The 21,628-nt window shown below is 40.9% G+C and overlaps 1 protein-coding gene across 6 annotated transcripts in view; it reads right to left on the bottom strand.

Moving 5' to 3' along the window:
- Positions 1-21,628, bottom strand: part of UNC5D (unc-5 netrin receptor D) — a 165,395-nt gene that overhangs the window by 33,984 nt on the left and 109,783 nt on the right. For 3 of the 6 annotated variants that reach the window (XM_075444704.1, XM_075444708.1, XM_075444709.1), the window contains exons 5-10: positions 19,723-19,903; positions 18,708-18,875; positions 17,259-17,423; positions 9,883-9,915; positions 3,664-3,849; positions 1,240-1,617 (exon numbers count right to left, since the gene is read on the bottom strand). In XM_075444704.1, the coding sequence (XP_075300819.1) occupies positions 1,240-1,617; positions 3,664-3,849; positions 9,883-9,915; positions 17,259-17,423; positions 18,708-18,875; positions 19,723-19,903 (1,111 nt within the window). The remainder of the gene's footprint in view (positions 1-1,239; positions 1,618-3,663; positions 3,850-9,882; positions 9,916-17,258; positions 17,424-18,707; positions 18,876-19,722; positions 19,904-21,628) is intronic. The other 3 variants (XM_075444706.1, XM_075444705.1, XM_075444707.1) reach the window with 3 other exon arrangements.

The raw sequence follows: 21,628 nt of genomic DNA, 5'->3' as shown, positions 1-21,628 counted from the left end.
GACTTTAGTGCCTCTGCCTTTGTAATATTCATTCCTGAGCTTTATTACAATCTGTGAAGAAATCAATACATTCCATGTGTTGTGCATGATTGTACACTATTACATCCCTGAATTATAGACTGTTATCAATCTTCTCTAAATACAGACCACAGTTTTTATGGCAACCTTTTAGGTACCCATCTTATGAAACATGAACGATAAGCTCTAAAGCATTCAGTTCACCTAGATACTAAGATAAGCCTGGACACACTAGTCAAATGAAATCAAAGGTCAATTTAATTAAGACTTTGAATAAAGATCACCAGAGTTCGAAAGATATCCTCTCAGCTAGCAATGGTGGTATCTGGCAATTTCTGCCACATTTGCCATTTTGAGAAATAAAGTATCCAACATAAGGAATTTTATTCAGCATGATACGAACATAGTGATGTAGTGCAACATACTGCAGGAATATGATTTTAACATCCTTTATCTGATTCTAATTTGGTGCCGTGTGTTTTCAGCTAATTCAACAAACAATTTCTTAAGTCTAAAATACGTCTCTCAAAACTCTGAAGTCACAAAACAAACTCTACTTCTTAAACAGTGCAAACTGAGCATCTCTGCTGCGATGTTTCAGTGCATAGCCCCATCTTGAAATGCCTGTTGACGCTGAAGTGCCCCACTATGGAAATCTGTCATGCTATTAAGCTAAAAGAAGGAGAAAACCAGAAGGCCAGGAGTGAATGCTAACAAAAGCTGCACTAGAGTTTTCATCAAGAGTGGAAGCTATTCTCCAGAGACGTCTGTTTGTTGTACACTGCAGACCAGTAACATAATGAAGTCTGACAACGTTAATGCAGTCAGATGTTGGCACATGTAGCTTCTGCTTTGAATATGACCCCATTTTATAAGATGCTGATCCAGTATCGACCTCCTTCCTAGGGAGCCATTCCTTTGGATCAGGATCCAAGTAAGCAACAGCTTTGATTAATATGACTTTCACGCTGAAGACATCAAGCGAGGCAGTAATTTCTAACAGTTCAAATAGGCATAATGCCTCTCTACTACTCATCCCAAGCTTTGTTCTGATCAGTCATGTTCTCTGTAGGCAACATGCTCTACTTCCCAAAATTTGCATAAGGGAGCCCCTACTTTTCTTTCATTTTTTTTTAATTTAGTCACAGAACACTGCATCAGGCAAAATAAGTTTAATCTAAAATTATTTGATACGCTTTTAATGAGAAAGGATCTACCCACCTGTGTTTGGAACCACTAAACGGCCACCCAGGTGTCCAAAAACAGCAATCGTCTTCAGCTCACTTCTTGTTGAAATAGAAGACAGGTTCTGAATATAGGTAGCCTTGTTTCTAGCCTGTATTGTACCAAAAGCTCTATTATTCCCATGAGGAAAAGTTCCAGAGTGTGCCTTTCCATGATATTCAGCCCTCTCCGTCACCCCTAGGGACACCATGAACGAACTCTGAACTTTGACTTTGATGTCTGACAGTGGGTTGAACAGCGAAGACTCGGTCATTAGCTCCTTGTCCATGGGATCCTGCAGGCAGATGGGGCCGCTGTACGTCCTGCTCACTGTCAAGTCGGGCTGCATGGACGAGTTCAGAAGCAGGGAGTTACCTGGTAGAACAAAGCAGATCAGGGAGTCAGTGACTGTACGGAGATGTTAAATGAGAAAACTCTTTTTGACCTCTCCACCATTTCCTTTTTGACTGGCTCTTCCTTCCTGATACTCTCAGAGCTCAGAATCACATAAGGTAATGTTAAAAAACAGATGAACTGATGCAATAGATCTAACCGGTACTTCATCGCTATGTTTTCCGCACTGCAGGCAACTCCAGTGCATGAATCCAAGAGAGAACTTGTTGTTTGGGTTTGGATTCACATTTGTGTATATGCCTTCTTTCTTTCTCTGCCTTTTTTTTTTTTTTTTAACTTAAAACCCATTGGGTGAAAACACTTCTTCCTGCAGACCTTTTCTGTGAGCTTAAACAAAACGATGGCTTCATGCCCAAGGGAAACTGGGTTGAAAAAAAAAAAGTGGGACAAGAGTGATAGAGGGGAAAAATACCACCGTTATTTATTTAGGAGCATTTTAGCTCAGAAAACGCTCTGAAAAAAAGAGAAGGAATGAATGGATTTAGGGCCTGAATCCTTTAGCTGGTTTGGTCTTTTTTGTTTGTTTTTGTGGGGGGGTTTGGTTGGTTGGTATTCAGTAAATAAAAGTCTTCCAAAGTAACTGGTTTTCTAGAAATTATCTGTACTACATCACGGAAATTCAATCACTTTAAGGGACTGCAGGTTGGGTTGGTAACCTTCTAAATACATTTCTCCAGTGAATAAAACTTGGATCACTCTAATCCATTGTCCGTATGTCAGCATTGTGCTCTATCTTCTCAGCACCCTGAGCAGAGAACTGGCCTTTGCAGCTGAATTGTTTAGTTTACAAATGCTCTTATTTAAAAACCCCACAGACAGAGAACCCAAAGTAACTGAAACTGAACTAATAGCATCCTGGCATAGGAGAAATTGGCACACTCCAATACTTTCAGAGTGTCTAGTACTAACTTTTTTGAAACATTAAGTCAAACAAACAATTCCCCAGACTCAAAACAAGACTTTCATGGCAAACTGAACAACAAAGGAAAAAGTTACTATTTGAGACAGCCATTGAGAATTACATGACGCTAATTAAAGGCTTGCATTTTTAAATGAATGAGTAAACATCCTTCAGACATCCTTGTCTACCAAGCCCTTTTTTCTATTTCTTGCAATTTATGCTCAGTGAGGAATCTCTCCCAGAAAATAAGTATCTGTAAAAACACCACCCCCACCACTCCCAGTCCCAAAGCAACAAACTCTGTAACATATTTCACTTTTCTGAAGAGAGGAGACATGGGGATACCAGCACACCCACCCACAATAAGGCAGGTCTCTATCTTAGAACGTCAGTACAGAATTAAAGAAGTATACTATTTTAAAGTAATCACCATTTGTATTTCTCCCCACCTTTCTGTCCAAAGGAAATAATATTCCAGAAAACATCCGAGTGCTGCTTTTAGTAAAAGTAAATATTTCTTCCATCTCTTACTGTATTGCTGGCTTTCTGAAGCTTGGTGGTTTATTGGTTTTTCTTTTTTAAATAATTTCATGTTTACACACATTTATTTCCCACAGACCTCAGAATGTGGATGTTTGCACCCTAACAGCAGCTTATAAAAATACTTAAAAGTTGGATTTTTCAAATAAAAGTAAAAAAATAATCACTTTTATTGGAGTAAAGAAAACAGAAGATCTGTAACTGAATAGGAAGCAACTACAGACACGCCTTCTGGGTTGGGTTTGGTTTATTTGGTTTGGTTTGTTTGGCTTTTTGTAAGTGACCAGCGTCAGTGTAGAAGCTAGTGACAATATTCTAAAGCACTTCGAGCGTGGTCAAGAAAGATTATATATTTGTCCCAGCTGCCGTGACAAATCAGAGACAGCGAGAGACAGTTGTAACCACCAGACCCCGTCCCGTGTACTGCGGCTACGCTGCCCTGGCTCTCAGCGCATCTGCTCAGCGTGAAGCTAGAATGCCCTCCCGCAGCCGGTCACTGAGCATGAGCCTAGCATCTCTTTGCAGTAGGAGCTCTGGAGAGAAGAAAATGAAATCACAACACTAACCTTGTCTGACTGTTTTAAAATTAAATGTCTGGAAGCCTCCTGTCAGTGCAGATGAATCAATCACATCCACGCCGTACTCACTCTGACTCCGTCTGTAAAGGGTAACGCCAACCACCAGCACAGCTACAGCAATGACTGCTGCTCCCAGGCCGGAGTACAAGGCAATGTCACTGGCCGTCTCAATATCTGAAAGGAGAAAAAGTGGGTGCCAGGTCAGCAACACTCGTGAAAGTGTTCTGACTGGCGCTGGCTGGCCATGAGCAAAGGGAAGCACAGGCGGCCACCGACACGTGGCCAAGGAGGTAAAGCTCGAGACATGAACGTGGAGCAGATCACAGCAGGATAGTGGAGCACAAAGGAACACCGAGAAGCAAGCATTTGAAAGCCTGAGCAAATTTCCCGATGCATCACTCCACATAGCTGAGCTTACATCGTTTCAGGTTTTTTTAAACAGGAGAGCTGGACTCGTAACAGTCAGAAGCAGAGCACTTACCACTAAGTAGCCTCCTCTCTCATCAGCACACCTTGCCAGCGTGGGCACCTTGCTGAGGTATGCCATCGCTTCCCATGCCAGCCCAGCGGAGGTCATTAAGGTATGGTAATACAGCCCTTAGAGGGAGGATGCAGAACAACTGCAGCTAGGGAGGGCTGCTTTAGCTATCAGCATGGCCTCATCCTTTGCTAGCTTCCAGGGACATGGAAGATTTAGGTTTGAATTCTGGATCCAATCCAGGAGGTCATGAATACTCTGAAAAATCTTAGTGAAGATTTCCCCTTCCCCCCCTCTTTATATTCTGTGTGAGCTCTAGTATAAGAAGGAACAGTCCGTCGTCTGACAGCGCAGCTCTCACGGCTGAGGAGATCCCACATAGCTTCTTGGATTCCCGCAAGCATCTTCCGTCTTTAAAAACGGGTTGGAAACCAAACCTTCCCTGTGATCACACCCACGCGTTAACCTTACGACCAAGTTTTCTAAGACTTCAAACTTTTACAGCAGAGAAAAATAATTCATTGCTTTGAAAGAATGAATCCAAATGAAATCTGCAATATTATGTAATTGAATTATCCAGTCCCGCTATTCTAGATCTTCTGGGATTTGCGACCACGTACCATGAAATTAAATTACTTGGCAAGTACAGTTAGTGGGTCCTTCGATAGTTCCTTAATGCCAAACTCCAGTTTAGAGGAAGAGATAATCATGTATTCACCCTGTACATCATCTGTTATCCTACTATGTCGTGCTTCTGCTATCAAGTGAGAAGCACTTGGTACAGAAAGTGCATTTATTTATAAAAAATGACAGCGACAAAAAATAACTAGGAAATCCAGACTACTCAGTATCAGTAAATAAACTGCAATGTACAGAAATAGAGTAGGAAGTTAAAATTCAGCATTTAATAAACAGCCAATTACTGAAATTACTTAATTAGTATTTGGGAGGAGGCTTCTGCTGTGCATATGTTTTTCTGCAGAAAGTTATTTTAGCTGAATTTTTAAAATTAACGTGAAACTTGAGACCACTGAGAGAAATGAGTACCTATGGGCAGCATCAGAAAAGCTAATTTCCCTGGTGCACCATTTTCTTATGTAAACTAAATGTCTGCCAACTATCAGTCCAAGCCGCTGAAGTGCCTGGGCAGGCTCGCCAGTGGCCACCGGCGAGGGCCGAGGACCGGCCGTTCTCAGGCAGAGAAATGCCGTTCGAATCGCAGCAGCAAGGCAACCGAGGGTGTAAACGCTGCTTTAAGTGGGCTGGAGCAGGTGGGAGATTCGCTGCGAATAAGGCAGTGTAACTGATATCTTTTAGTTGGGCAGCTGAATCAGAAGTAAAATAAACTGTTTGGCTCAGACTGCTTTTGCAGAAAACACCGTTTCCATCCCCATTCTCAAACTGTTCCCAGTCAACCCCAAATACAACATTGCACCATCCCATTCAACCAAAATAAACAATCTGAAATCAGTTTTACTAAGACCGCTATTTAGCCCAGAAAATACTGCTGAAAAATATGAATTTTCAAATAATCTCATATTGAAAAAGGTTTCTGATTTTAACATGTTTAGAACTTGCATAGAAGCACGGACACACACACACACACACACACACACACACACACACAATCCCGTTTCCATGCATATAGCACCTTTCAGAAGAATCCATCTGCCGCAGCATGTCACAACAGGTAATCACAACTGAATCAACTTATCAGTAATTCTTATCCAGCTTCTGAGAACATTACAATTGTCACACAGTTCTACTCAATAAATTATTAGAGAAAAAGATTTTTTTTCTGAAGCCTCTTTTTTTCCATGAGATGCCCACTTGAGAAATGTTCTAAAGAGAATTTTAAGTATTTTGAGTTCAAAGCTAGGCACTCTAGGAAGTAAGCTGTTCACTGACAATATAATGTGTTGGACCAACAATGGGCGATGCCCATATTCTTTTATTCCAGATGGGAAAAGTAAATGCAAAAGGACAGGGTTCACAAAGGACGACTGTGGAAATACCTGGAATCAAACCAGGACTGCCTGAGTCCCAGTCCAGTGCCTGAATCACGTACTGGTTTACCACCATTTTATTCTCTAGGATCAGATGCAGAAAGAAAAGTACAGAAACTAATTACATTTCTATTTCTTCCAATTTTCTATTCCAAAGTTATTTTGTTGTTACAGAAAATTAATTATGCAACACTACTGTTGACTTAATTTTTGTGGGTAATGAGTACAATGAATAAGCTACGGGAAGGAATTCCATAGATCTGCAGTGGCAGAAGAAACCCAACAGCGAGTGGGTTCTTTTCCTTTCTAGAGAACCGTACTGAGGGGGTAGTCATTTCACCATGAAGCATCCTTAAGTCTTCCATTTTGATCATGACTTCGAAATAGAAAAGTGCTGAAAATTCAAATTACCTCTTCTACCTTCTTGGGATAATAAAGTCTGAAACATCCGGATAAAACCTATCAGTAAAAAAGTACTGCCACCATAATGGCAACAGGTAGCAAATATAATTGATCTTTCACCATCAAACCCAGAATATCTACTTAAATAGTTCAGCTTCTTCTTTTCAATCAATTCAGATGTCAGATGATTTAAGTTTTACACTTTTATAACTGCACAAGACTGTTGGACACAGGTTAAAGATGAGAGCAAGAATACAGAATTTAAAAAAAGAAAACTCTGACTCAAGCAAATATTTTCTGGAGAGAAAAATTTTGTTTTCAGTGATTGCTTTTAAGTATCCCTAGAACTTGAATTTGACATTTTTCTATCAATCCTATGATTAAAAACTCTTACAGTTATTCGTTCTGAATTTCCTTCTCTTCACTAAGATGGTCAGTGTTCTGTTTCACAGAAGACCTGCAGAGTTACGCAGGTGTTCCCCTTCCTATTCCATTGCAAGGGGGAACAACCAACCTGCAAACCCGAAGTAACACACACACAGAGTCCAGGGGAGAAGGATGCTCTCATCAGAATTTAGCAGATCTTTCCATAGCTTTATCTTAAACGAGTCAAAACAAGAGCAGCGTGGTATTCCTTTGAATTGTTCCTATGAAGCACAACTGCTTAAGAAAGGGGACTTGCATTTTTATTTAGGATGTCAGTATTTCTTCAGAAACAATCACTTTTTTTTTTTAAAGTAATAACTATAAAATAATAAAGAATAAGTACAAAAATAATCTCTTCCCCTCTCTATCTTTTCTTATGGATAATTCTGTTTATAGCAGACTAGAAATTAAAGAAAAAAGAAAAGCATGGCAAGTCTGGGGAACGGGGTAATCTTCTGCTTTTATTTTTTCCCAAAAGGGAACAAAGTGAAAACCAAACAAACTAAAAAAGAAAACATTAATAGTCAACAAGTTACTATTTAATGAACTGCATCCTCCCAGCTCAGCGGACGTAGGGACTCTGGTGAAGCACTACAATTTTTATACATTTCAGTTACAGGATACATGTTTGAGGTAATTGTAGCCTATATTTCACTCCACCCCCCGACACTGTTACACAACATTTATTGAAAGCACATTTGATGGTAATGAAGTTTCTATTAACTATGATTAAGTTTCATAAAGCACCTGAAGATAATTTAAGATGTGCAGGAGCAGAAAATGAAACATTTGGTTTAGTACATTAGGAAATGTAATTGATTAAATTATCTCATTTACAAGAAGTGCTTTCCAGGAGCTACGCAGGGCATACATTTCCCCCCGTCTACCTTTAGAGCTTGCTGGGAGATCTGAAAGATTTCTCCAGCTTCCCATCCTGCCCCAGTTTTCCGCCACTCTGACTTTTGGTACACTTCAGCAACTTGAAGTCCATGTCTCCATACAGCCAGTCTCCGAGAACCAGGATCAAAAGTCACAGAAACATGTAAGGGTTTATTTAGCAGAGCCAGGTGTCTCTCAATTTTCTTCATAATTAACTTTGATTTTGCATCACTGATGATTCACGCAGTCTTAAACTACGCTCCTGTTTCGGTGACGAGCAACAAGCTGTATTGTGCGTCTCTAACCCCACAGCTGAAAAGAAACCCTTTAATTCTCCTAGGTATCATATACGTTAAAATCAATTCCACTAAAGTTACTTTTTTAATAAATCAGAAAATAAAACGATTTGACTGATGTTCTTTCCAGATTCTCTAATTAAATGGGAACTGCACAGATGAACAAACAGAACCGTATCAATTGCCTGAGCTAAGTTCTGACACAGACCAATTGTACGTGACCAGTCAGGACATGATTCCAGTGAGACTAAGACAAAACAAAATGAAAAACGCGTAAGCAGCCAAGGCAACCATGACACATTTTTGAGCTACCTAAATTTGATTTTGTGTATCGTTAGAAATACTTAAGAACTGGAAATGTAAAGGAGAAATATTCTCATACAAGCTTTCCACACATTTGGAACCGTTTAATGGGTGAAGCTGGGTAGCTATCCTTCACCCTACATAACTACACCATATTAAAAACCAAAAGCTTTTAAAAGCCAAACACATTTAACTCACCAAGAGCCATCTTGGACAATAACTGTGCTCCTCCATAATTATTATTTTTATTACATCACATTTTTGCTGCAATTTTGTTCTGTCCCTTTGTAAATAGTTACGAAGCTGTCTGTGGGTAACATGGATTTGCTCTTGGCCAGTTCCTTCCCAGCTCTCGGTCTGTGGGACAGGGGAACGCTCTGCGAGCTGACAGCCCAACTGGCTGCCTCCAGCCCGCCGGAAACCTTGCTGCAGAATGGTTTGACATTGCAGTCTACAGCATGCGAGCTCAAAAGAAATACAGTTCAGGTTAGGATTTGCAAATGTTTTCTTAATGGTTTAGGGCCCAGATTCCATAAAATTTCAAATCATCTGGTTGCCCTATGCCTGTATATCCTGGAGGAATACTCAGACTTAAAAGCCATGTATTTTGTAATACATAATGGAAGAATCTGTCTTCAAAGAAGACATAAACAATTGTATGTTACTTCTCAGTACAGGTGGATTCTTATTTTAAGTTCTTCCAAGGAATTAAGCCAAAAATGTGCTTATAAATCTATTTGTCAAAATTCAGAGACAATTTTTTGTTGAAAATCAAGCAGTCAAAAATCCTCAAAACTTTGTACAATTTACGAAAGCAAAAAGCAATGCCTTCTCTTTAAAACATTCGCCTCATGGAAATTGTGGTTTTGATGAAATTGTGTCTTTTTCTTCCTTTTTTTTAATGAAATCTTTCAGTTAGTCAGTGCATTCCAAACTAAAGCGACCCTGCAGTCAATGGAGGACTAAGAAACAAAGAGTGCAGGAGCGAGGCCCCCCCAAGCAGTACAGAAACGACACCTGTGTCCTCTTCACAGGGTACAGCACAGAAACCAGCTGATCCGAAGGCTGAAGGGAGCTCAACAAGATCAGACAGAGCCAGTAGTGGAACCAGATTTGAACCAAGAAAGCCAAACTCCTGTATTAATTTCTTTTTTCTTCCAATTACAAGTCCTCAAGAGATCACTTTCAAGATAAGCATTCCTGTAGAAAGGGCTCCCAGTCAGACACAAACTATTAAAGAACGGTCACTTTTCTATTTCCAGTCTAAAAGCTACGATCACAGAGTTGCTATGATGCTTTGAGTAGATGTGAAAGCCTTTCATATAACCTTCAGTTTTATTTAGCTCCTAAACAAATAAAACAGAATGGCAGAGAAGATGAGAAAAATCATATTTACAAGAGAAAAAAAATAACTTACTTTGGGATTTTATTTCATGAAGAGGTTTTTTATCTGAGAGAAAGAGAGAGAGAGAGAAAGTTGCACTTAATAAATTTGCATGGAGCATATCTATTTCCTATATTGCTTCTGTCTAGCTCTATAAATGAAACATTTTCTCCTTGTTTGCTGACAATATGAGTATTTTATAGTGTCCGTATTTTTGCCTTCATCATTTATTTTTTAAAAAAATCTCTTTCAGGATGTTTCTTTGCAGTAATTTCTCACGGTTAATTCAAGTATTTGTTTAGCTCTATCGGATGCTTTTATGTAGAATATTATACATCTCAGCAATAAGGAAGTTCAATACTTTGAAGCAGATCACTTGGCAAAGAAAGTCAGGTAAGAATTATTTCTTTGTATATTTGATATATGGAAAGGTTAGTGAAAGACATTTAAAAAAGGTACAATATATTCACCTTTATGTATCTAAATATACACTGATAATGATATCTATATGTGTATATAAAGAACATACAGAATCAATGTACTACCATCTATATGCAAATATATGATAAAATAGGTTTTATACAATAGTGCCTCTCTCTAAAATGAGGCTTCTGTGTCTCCCTCATAATCAGTTTCTGAGTTATCCCTTATAACCTAATACCTGGCAAAGCAGTCTTTACAGCACAGGAGGCTCGGGCAGCAGCCGCAGGGCGTGAGCGCAGGCTCTGCAGTGCACGTGGTGACCAAGCAACCCACCGGGCACCCAGTCCCAGCGCCGCAGCCCGCAGGCAGCGCGTCTGCGGCGCCCAGGACCCTGCTGACAAACTCACGTCCTGCGTGGGGTTGCCAGGACCAACCCAGGTTGCCCTCCGCATGCTCTATAAATACCATCTCAAGACCAGTTCCACCACCCCTGAGTTTCTTGGGCAGTCTGCCTAACTTCAGCAGCTGTTCAATACCTTTTGTTGAAAGGTTGCCTGAAGAAAACAGCAAAACACACCATATAACTTACTTATTTCTATAAAATAGAAAAAAGAGGCTAGCAGTGCAGCAGAATTAGACTAATCTAACAGACAGAAAAAAAAGTGGGATATAAATCCTTTAAGCAGAGAAGACTGTATCCGTGTTGCAGGTGCCATGTGTCATAAGGACATGCCCTTTGACTGCCTGTTCCCTGGTTTATCTTTTGGATTTCTTTTTAGGTACTGGTTACCTCCAGAGCTCGGTTATCAGCACAGTCACTGTTACTGCAGTCCTATCATCTACACTGGGAATGAGGAGTCTTAGTGGAAACCACGTCAAGGTACAAGATGCGCCGCTTAGTGTTTTGCTATGTGATAATGTAAGCAAAGGGATTACGAGGTGCCTTCTATTATTTTTAGTATTTGTGAAAATGATCAGTTTAATAATACTTAACTCAAAAGTTTCTTGGATTTTAGCTTTGCCAAAAAGCTAAGCATGTGAGTTTTTTTTTCTTCTTGAGGTTGTTTTTATTTTTGCTAGGAAATGATGTACATAAACACCAAATTAGTAGTGTCAGCCTTGAGCTCGACATAGTGCTATCCACCTAAGACTGCAGTAGGATTGAAGTGCGTTTGCCATATAAACTGGTGAGATGGCTAGGTCCAGAAGCCTCTTGGCAGTAGTCAGTATCACGGGTGGTTGAAAAATGGAAAACAAGATTATTTGTGATTTACGATGCATTACTGAAAACAGGTATGTGGTTCATCTGCGTATGGCCTACTTGTTTGTTTCTTTTTTGGGCAGGGGGAAAATAAATCAATAGTTTTTGAAGTTATAAAAGAATAACTTTAAAGCAAATAGATAAAAGAAAAAGATAAAAAATGCTACAAATGCCTCTCTTTTATTAAGCAAAGAAAAAGCAAGATAGAAATCCACCATGGAAACGTATACTGCCAAGAATACTGGTAGGGAAGAAACAATGAAAGAACAAATATGCAAGAAACCAGTAAGTTATTGGGACTCTCTTGAGTGAAAGGGACCTTGGCATTCAGATTGAGTCAATCTCTGGTTTTCTCCCAACCTGGCAGGCCTGGCCATCTTTCATATACACCAAATCCACAAATAATCTATGATTCTTCTGCATGCAAGTTTGTATCTATTCAGTTGCTGCAAGTCCTAGAAGAAATTCCCTGAAAGAAAAGCACTTGCAGTTGCTCCGCTGTTAAGGACTGGACTGCCTGGATCCATCCAGAAAATCAAAAACCAAAGTGAGAAAAAGGGTGTTCCTGTGAAAGGGTGTCACTTTGTGGCATTCCCAACCTCTCCTGTCAGGGAGTGAATAAAGAACCTGAGAGGAGACCCCGTTTTATCACCATTTCATTTACTGACTCCAACTTTGAAAATTCATGCCAAGGATTAGTATTTTTTCTGCCAGCGCAGAGTGAGGCCTACACTTTCCTGGCATCTTACCTTCTCACCCTTACTTTCATTTAAGTTTTTATTTGTTGACCAAATAAATGTTTCATTTCTATTTTTGCCTCACAAAAGGAACAAAGTTAACAAGTTGTGCCTGATAAATAACCTCCAAGAGATTAGTTTTCTGTAGCACAGTACTGCATTCCCTTCACAATTCCCCACGGGATGAAAAGCAGAGCAGAAAAGGCACATACTGGAAGATGAACAGGGGAAAAAGTCTTTTAAAAAATGGGGTAATTGCATCAATTCCTATTAGCTGAGAAAGCAATTACAGTCCTAAAAATAATCTGCCACAAGTATACAGCATGACCCATAAAGGAGTAATAGCATCACGCTCCGAGATGAAAGGAACAAGAGAAGCTTCGTACTTGGGTCTCTTTGAACGCCAATAATGGAAATTCAGCTTTCAGAACCACGACACGCTCCCTGGTGCTTCCCGCCACGGGAGACGGGCTGCTCTGAAACAGCAGGAACACGCAGGCCAGAGCTGAGCTCAGCTCCCCGCAGCACCCAGCACTAACAGCTTTCACATCACCAGGTGCCAGCTTCCTCTGTTCCCACGTAGCTCACTGGTCCACTGAAGTGCTGACACACATGAAGGATAATACTGACAATGTACCTGACTCCAAATTACGCCAGAGTAGATTTTTTTTCCCCCATAAAATACCCGCAGATCAATTTCTGATCCCAATACTAAGTGAAAAACTGCTGGTGTGTGCAGCAGAGAGAAATCTTCCATTACATTGGTCTTTGAATTAATTTTAGAGTGTTGCTGTTAGTTCACAGTTTCCCTAACTCCCACCTCACCTTACGAAGGAACAGAAATACTTTACCCAATGTTGGCACAGAAAATCCAGCAGCTACACATCTCCCCCTGCCCCGCCGTTAGGCAGCAGAAGCTGAGAATTTAATTTTGTTTATTTTAAATAGTATTGCTTTGATGTCAACATGTGCATCCCTAGTAGGCTTAGATTTTAAATGGCTTTTCATTTCAATCCTCAAATTTGGGTTTTATTACTTATGCCACTTATCCTTTGTAAAATGATTTTGATAGTTCATTTTCAACATCAAAGTTGTATTTTACAGACTTTGTGTTTCACAGCTGACACTAAGTTGATTACATCTGTACAAAATTTACTCATATTTTTAAAAAATGCATTTTGTATCTTTTTACCCATAATGATCCATTTATTTATTTTAAAGGCAAGTTCTTTATGCTACTGTATTAAGAACACTTTAAGTCTATTAAGAGTGCTTTATGTCCCATGTGTAAAAAAGTGATTTGCTTCTGAAAGAGAAAGCTTTTGCTATTCCAGACATTTGTTTTCAGGCATACACTGCTTACTTCAGTTCTGTTTGCACATGGTTGTGTGAGATAGTTACAAGTTCTTAAAACTCTGTAAAGTTACTCTAAATGTCACAGCAAAGAAAAACTAAAATTCTTCTGAAAAGGTGATGATGAACTCCTATGCCAGTTCAACTGATTTCAACTTGTTGACGCATTTTTCCTTTTTACTGCATCGCCATTAGTCAGGTAAGTTAGTGGTTCGTTAACAATAATATTCTTTGCACCAGTGGCTGTACAAACATACAGCAGAGGGACAGTACCTGATCCAAAGAGCTTGAGTTTATACAAAGCACATGACAGACAACAGAAATAATAATTCAGGTAATTATTAAAACTAAGGTAGTTGTAACTATTCCAGTAGCCATCTGTGGAGTAACGCGGTGGTGTGGGCTTTCCCCCAATGCTTGCTGCTGGAGTTTGTAACAGGGCACCCTAACAGAGGAGCTTAAGTAAAGCGACAGCAGGGAAGCTATACTTTGTTGTAACCTGTTCTATGGATTACAGCAAACCCACGTCTCCCGGGTTGTCAGAATGACATCTTTTACAGGCATTAAATTTAATAACAGAAAAAATAAATACTCTGGCTGTATGATAGACACATCTCTAATCAGTGACATGACTGTCATTGACTGTCATGAGATGTCTTTTTTTTCTTTCCTTCTTTCTTCGTTTTTTAAACTTCCCAAGAAGGAAGGTGAATTGGCAACTGGATCCTTACAGCCTGAAGTGTTTGTTTTCAACTCCTAGTGAAGTTTCTTTGCAGGACCTTTCAGAAGGCAATCGGCTGTATTTTCCACAGCCCAAACTACTGCATTTGGATCTGCTGGAACAAGCCAGCCCCTCCCCTGTCTCATGCCCCCCTCTGAGATGCCGTGAACTGGTTGGACCAGCTGACATCCTACCCCCTTCTCTTTCTCTTGAAGGAACTGGCACACAAGCTTCTCACTAAAGCTGCAGGCCATACAGATTTCGATGCTGATGCCTTACTCGGGGCTCAGCTCTGGTGAGCTGTCCTGAGGGTAAGGGTTGCTCATTAAGAGAACACAGTCACTAACAAAGCACTAAAGGCCCAGAACACTGAACAAATGCACCAACGTGTACAGAGTTCACCCTTGAGCATTTTACAAGGCAGCTTTTATATTTCTTACTATGAAAAACAGTCTTGTTCTAGGGAACACAGACACATTAAAAAAATTTAAAAAAATCCAACATTGCACTGGTAACGTGTCTGTGCGCAGAACTCCAAACACCCAGTCCCTTCTCCTCCATGTGCGGTACCACATTTCATTTGACCAGTATGTGAAACCTTTGTTCATACAAAAACCTTCAGAGGGCTTTATCCTAAGAATGGTTCCTGAAAACGCCCTCCCGGAATTAGCAGTATCGGAGGCAGTCCTCGAAAGGCAGCTGGCAAGCACAGCACCAGCCTTTCGCACTTCTGTGACACCTGAGAAGGACTCGTGCTGATATTAAAGAGACGATTCACCACTGTATAGAGTGCAACAGGGACATTCTAAAACCTGCCTGTAAACAGTGTCTGGATGAGCTCCTCGGAGAGAGAGAGGCTACGGAAGGAGAAATTAACAGTTGGAGAAGCCAGCAACAAAAGCCCGTGTGATACAATACCTTGTGGTCGATACAACAGTGCTCAGAGGCCCAGTCTGTCCCTGAAACCAACTGTGCTACAACGGCTCGAGGAGCTGCAGTGATTTCCCCCATGGAACGAAGCCACCGCCATCAAGTAAAATGTGTATCATGACTCTCAGTGCTTAACAACCGTATCCCTTCCGTGGGCCACGTGCTCCTTCCAGACTACCAAAATAAGCCGAATACCATATTTGTTCCTCTACCTGCATGGAAGATGGCGCGCAGGACTGACGCGTAACTGCACAATACGAAAGGCTATTATTCTCACAGTAGGACAGGTAATCTTTACCACCTCGCAGCGTCGTTAAGGCTTTTCTTGGAAGCAGTAACCTGAATAGGGCGACCTTTTATTAACTCTGGGGAAAAGCACAGGAGACAACTAGATAGTTAGTCAACTCATGACTGTTACCAATAACGCTGAGTGCACAGACCTCAGCTGCATCTTTTCATGCTCCTTTCAATGCATCCCCCAGTCTTCCAGTGGATACGCTGATCTGCACACATGAATGGATTCTGGATTTATCAAGCCATCTGCAGGGAAGGGCATTCATTTAATGTATAGGAAGGAGAAAGACCTCAGAAAACGTCATCTGATCACCACATTGGCCCTCAAAAGCTGAATGGAGTGCTCACAAATTCTCACTAGTTATTCTTTTCTGAAACATGGGGCAGGAAAAAACTAAATTTCATTTATGCCCTTTTAAACACTGAAGCTGACGCCTGACGCCTTGGAACTGGAGAGCTTTCTGTAACCCTGGAAAGTAGTTAGAGACTTACAGAAAGACTGCTGGGTATTCCCTCCCTCCAAAACCACACAAAATTTTTTTGATGTCTCAGCTGAGGTATATGTATTTCTGAAACCTGAGTAAATATACAGGATGCTATCTGCCATTAAGAAATAACCAAAACCTTGGGGCAAAAAAGGGACTTCATTTTGTTTAGAAGATTATTCTCTGCATCTCACCAGATGTACTTCATTGAAGAACTGGTTGGGCACAGTGGCTGTTTCTTTCTCTCTGAAACTGCCAACCAGTACTAGAAGGTGCACAGGGGGAAGGCCGTAGGCACGTACACGTTGTGAGCACGGCCCAGGGCTGTGATTTACAGCCATGTTCCTTCTGTTGCGTGCATCACGGTAGAAGAAGAAAATGACTGATAGGCATAACATGAACACATATATGCAAAAGATCAAGAAGGAAGAGTAATGCAGTGCCACAGAAACAAAGAAAGATGACTATTTAAATCTAAAATTAAAAGTAGGCTTATTGCAGTTTGCATCTTTCAGCCCTAGCGCTCCCGAGGCTGCCACTTCCTTGCTGGAAAGCGGTGAGGTGACCGGGCCGCTTCATGGCCAGGGAGCCGCACTGCCCGTAGGAATGAAGTTGTGAATTTCTTCTGTGTTTGGAGACTGTGCGGGCCTTCTGCAGCTCTGCAGCTGCAGGCCTCACCTTCTGGGCTCCTAGTTGTTTGTTGATAGTAGCAACTACAGAATGCCAGATGCTTTCCACACATTTATGAAGGCCAAATCCTTTCACAGTGAACTCAGCATAGACTAGATTTGCCTTTATTTAACTTCTGTGTTTAAGGCAACAAACGGTGTCAACTTTGACCTTAAACAGCTCTTGCACCAAGAGTATTCATGTTGGTGCTTTGCCAATTTACTTGCAAGAAGAAGCTAGAAGGCCAAGTAGTACACTCTGTGAAATCTGTTGTGGCAGGTGGTCATAATTACACATTGCAAAAACCTTTATTTGGATTTTCAGGATCATCTGATAATTAATAGGTAAAGTATGTGCTACACAAATCCAGTGACTCAGAAATCACTGTGGATTTCAAGCTTCACATATGCAACCCTCTGAAAACAACCTGGTTTTTCACAGTAATACTTCAGCCAGAAGAGTCCCACTGACACGGGTTACAGTACACGTGTTGGGCCACGCCTCCCAAATCCAGTGCAGTGCCCACCGCTACTCACCTTGAATGCAAAGCCCTTCAGTGCAGTTCTCTGACTCTTGACTCAAGCCCTCGCAGTACTTTCCTCCGTTTCTCGGAGGCGGTGCGATACACTCCCGAACCCTCAGGTGCTCGCATTCTGGGCTGCACACGGACCACTCGCTCCACGTCTCCCAGTTTCCATCCACTGAGTGGGGAGGAAGGAAAACAAGCACCGTCACTGCATATCAGACTGGTGTAGTTCAGAGGTCCTACCAAGAATACTTATTTCGTATCTCTCTTCAGGTCACAGCAAGTAAAACAAAGTACAATTCTCAGGAGAAATAAATACAGTTTTATCAGGTGTGAAGTTAAAAGCCAGCATTAGAATGTACCACCTCAAGCGTGCAATATGGAAGCTTTTAAAACAGCCCCAGTATATAACATTCTGCAAAAATCGTCAATTAAAAGTGCAGGAGGAAACATTTCCCTTGTCACCTAGCTATCAGCTTCTAATTCAAATTCTGCCTTCAAACAGGCTGATGTGGAGAGGCCACACATTCTCCTACCAGAGAAATGGTGCTGACATTTACAAAAAGAGCATAGCTGGCCTTGCAGCCTTCTGGCCAATGCCCCGAGCCAGACAACGGATCAATATGTTGCTTTGCTGACTGATTGATAGCTGTCTCTGACCCTGTCCCACACGAGAAGGGTATCCACACTTCCCTTTCTTTTTCATACATAAATCAGGTTGAAGAACAGTCAGATGAACAGAGACATATAAAAATAGTATTAAGTTCTTTAAATGCCAGTTCAGGACTTCCTGTATGTAAAAACTAATAAAAGGTAGAAGAGAGGTTTGCCAGAATCCAGGCAGGTGATTCTGCAACCCCAGGCAAACATAGTCTCTTAAAGCATACATTCTTACAACCCTATCAACTTTCTTCAGCTATATATGTGAAACACCAATTCCAGAACCAGGTAAGGGAGGTTTCCGGTGAACAAATGAGGAAATGTGTCCAGGGATGTAACACCATGCTCCGTGTACAGCATAAGCAATTTCAAAAGGTTAATACACTTGAAAGCAAACTTTTACAAGATAAATAATACTTTTAAGTGAAGTCCTCTGCTTCGGTTTCTGTGTTTCTAGTGTTACTGACATCACCTCCCCTTTCCCTATACCCCCAGCCACTTACATGATTTTTCATACCGAACCAGCTGCTGTTTTGATAGCGAGTAGTGAGTTAGCTTCAGTGCAAGTTAAAGCACTGACAGACCTGGCAGACCAGGCCACAGGTGCTTGTGACCACTGCTCAGACCTTACACGAGGTTCTGAGCTGCAGTCTAAACAAGGATGCAAGTATTTCCAATGTCCTTTTTGACCTCAGGGGGCTTTCAAAGCACAACTGTCCACCTGGCATTTCCGACTGCAAGTGCTCTCCTGTAAATGTGACATCCAAAGTTATTCCATAGTGGACAGTGCATATCTCACCAGGGCAAAGAGAAGTGCAGGTAATTTTCTGCACTGACATTCCTTCACAAAATGCACCTCCATTGAGTGGAGCGGGGTTGGTACAGGTCCGTGATCGCTTCTGCCAGCCCCGGCCACACCGTGCATTACAGTTTGACCACTCAGTCCATGACGACCAGCCGCCATTAACTGCAAAACACAAACATGCTTGAGGTTGCAGTAGGTGTGCTGAGAGACATCAAACAACAAATCTGATCAGATCACTCCACTCAAAGGCATAATTTTGTTTTTACATTATACACGTGAACTCCAAGCTGAAGTAGGAGCATTGCTACCTACCAGCACACAACTATGTAAAGGCCATAGTGTCAAAGAACACAAATGTTTGGGTTGGAACAGCAATATGCTGAGAAGTGCAATGACTGATAGGATCTGGGAGGGAGGTAAAAGCAGGCATCCCGATTCTCATAACATACGCTTTGCTTAAATCATAAACAAGACTTCTTTATTTGAAAAAGGGTGATTTAGAAATGCTCTGCCTCCACCAGTAAAATGCCTCATGTGGTAATAAACATGGAGACCAACAGAGGATGGCAACAAATGAATGGTTCTGCTCTTTTGTCCTTTGCTGCGTAACATCTAGATGCACTAGGTAGTGCTGGGACGCTGCAGTAGCACAGATCCAGCCAAGGCAGCCCTTTATGTACCTCCCTAGGCACGTGCTTCTGGGTTTCTGGATACAGGCAAGGCTTATTTATGTGGTTTAGCTTACAACTGGATCTTCTTAATATCATGAGCAAGGATTGTTATTATTGACATAGCTTCTGGGAATCCCGCACAAACAAAACCCCCGTAACTCGAACCACTCTAAAAGCAGGCACGATCTCAGCCTTGAACAGCAGAACTGAAATCCATCGTAACAGGAAGGAGGTCAGCTGTTTGATTTAGAACCAGTTGTATGTTAAAAACGTAAAGTACTCCAGCAATAAAAGCACACACATCTAAGTCTTTCCATAATTATCCCGTTTTCACTGACCATACACCACAACTGTCGCAGACATGCTCCTTCTCTTGGCAACAATGTTGGCAGCCATGCAGGTGTAGTTCCCAGAGTCCGAGAGACGCGCCTGTCGAATGATGAGGTTGTGGTCTGCTCTGGTGTCAATGTTCTCGTCCAGGTTGGAATCTATGGGCTCCTCATTCTTCAGCCATTCCACCTGGAGGGGGATGGAGCAGAGAAGAACATGGAGTAGGAAAAAAAAAGATGGAAGCAGGAAATCTGCAAAATTATATTTCAATGATTTCAGTAATAAATGTCATTGTGATCTTCAGTATAAACATTAAGATAAAAATGAAGCTAGGGTGAGATTCCCAGAAACGTAGACGTTCACAGATTCAGAAAAGAAACTATTCCTATTCTGAAGAAGAGCTTTTTAACAGAGGCACAGCAAATGAAATGCTATGACATAATAAAATAATAAATGATAAAAGAACAAAAAGAAAATGGTAGAGACCTCGTTCAGAGTTGCAAGGGTGTGGATTGCAAGGGAAAAGCAGTTTTTGTTCTACTGGGAGAAAAGGAAGGAAAGATGAAGAAGAGGAGGACAGGGAAAAAAAAAAGGAGGAGAACAATTAATCACACTTTTCCTTGTGTGGTAGGTAGTTAGGAGGCTTTAATATTCAATACAAGGAATCAAGAAGCAATGATAAAAAAATACTGGATCATTCTCGTTGAATATATTTCATTTACCTCCTCCTCCTTTTCAACATAAGTATTAAAGCTTGAACCTGAAATCATTTTCTTAAATAACTGCATTTTATTATTGCCTCTATATTTGTTCTTGAATCTATTCTGTGTATTTTCTTTTTATTGTAACTATTCCATTATTGTCCTCTTTAGGAGAGCCCTTTTGGCTTCCTTAGGGGAATGAAAAAAACAGGAAGAAGTCTGTAAACCTGCAAAGCCAAACAAAGGCACCTCATGCCTTGGGCTAACGACCTCATTAATCTGATGGGGAAATACTTCCTTTGACTCAAGGAGCAGAAAGACATGACCAATGGAGATCAGCAGTCCAAGTGAAAGCCAGCTGATGATTGCCACTTCCCCCCCTTTCCCCCAGAGGAAGGCGCTATGGGTTAACATCTTAGAAAGGCTGATTTTTATTCAAGAATATGGAAGAAAATCTCAACAGAGAGAGAATGAGAAATATTTTGAAATACTACTCTTGATATACAGTGCTTTACACGTTCAAACAATTGCACAATGATCAGTTAAGCTTTGCAATAGATTGGGATGACACATAAGAAGTGTTATTAGTTCCACTTTTTTTGAGAGAGAAACAGAAGGATGAATCTTTTGACATCACACACAGTGGAAGAGGTAAGTCATCGTAACAGATTCCCAGTTCTTAAACCAGAGACCGTTAGTATTTGTTGTCAAGGTACATAAACACTGTGAAATGCTATGTATAATGTATTTCAACACATCTTCTCTAGTTCTCCAACCAACATATCTCTGAGTAGACCCAGGAATTATCTGCAAGGCATTTCTCTACTTGAAACATTAAAAAAAATAGGTAAGGCATAGTAAGCTGCTGTTACAGAAGTAAAAAACTAAAAATAGGAGCAGAATCAACAGATTCTATTAAAAGACTGAATAAATGTGAGTTATTTTAATAGCTCTTCTAGACCTGAAGGAGATATGGCTGTACCCTGAAGTCACACACCCTCCTATCTCAGTTCAGATGAATAACCTCGTTTAGGAAGTTGTGGAAGGACTTGGAACTTTGTGGTAACGAGCTTATGGATTTGCTAGCTACAGGCATTCATTAGCACACTGTTCTGTGCAGATGGTCTGCAATTTGTAGATTTTCCAGTTTATAAACAAATCTGCCAAAGCTGACCATCAAAGCCAATTAGATTTCATGCCAGACAGCAGGTTC

This window comes from Opisthocomus hoazin, chromosome 28 (genome assembly GCF_030867145.1).
Source record: "Opisthocomus hoazin isolate bOpiHoa1 chromosome 28, bOpiHoa1.hap1, whole genome shotgun sequence".
Classification (NCBI taxonomy): Eukaryota; Metazoa; Chordata; class Aves; order Opisthocomiformes; family Opisthocomidae; genus Opisthocomus; species Opisthocomus hoazin.
This window is presented reverse-complemented; position numbering and strand designations above follow the sequence as displayed.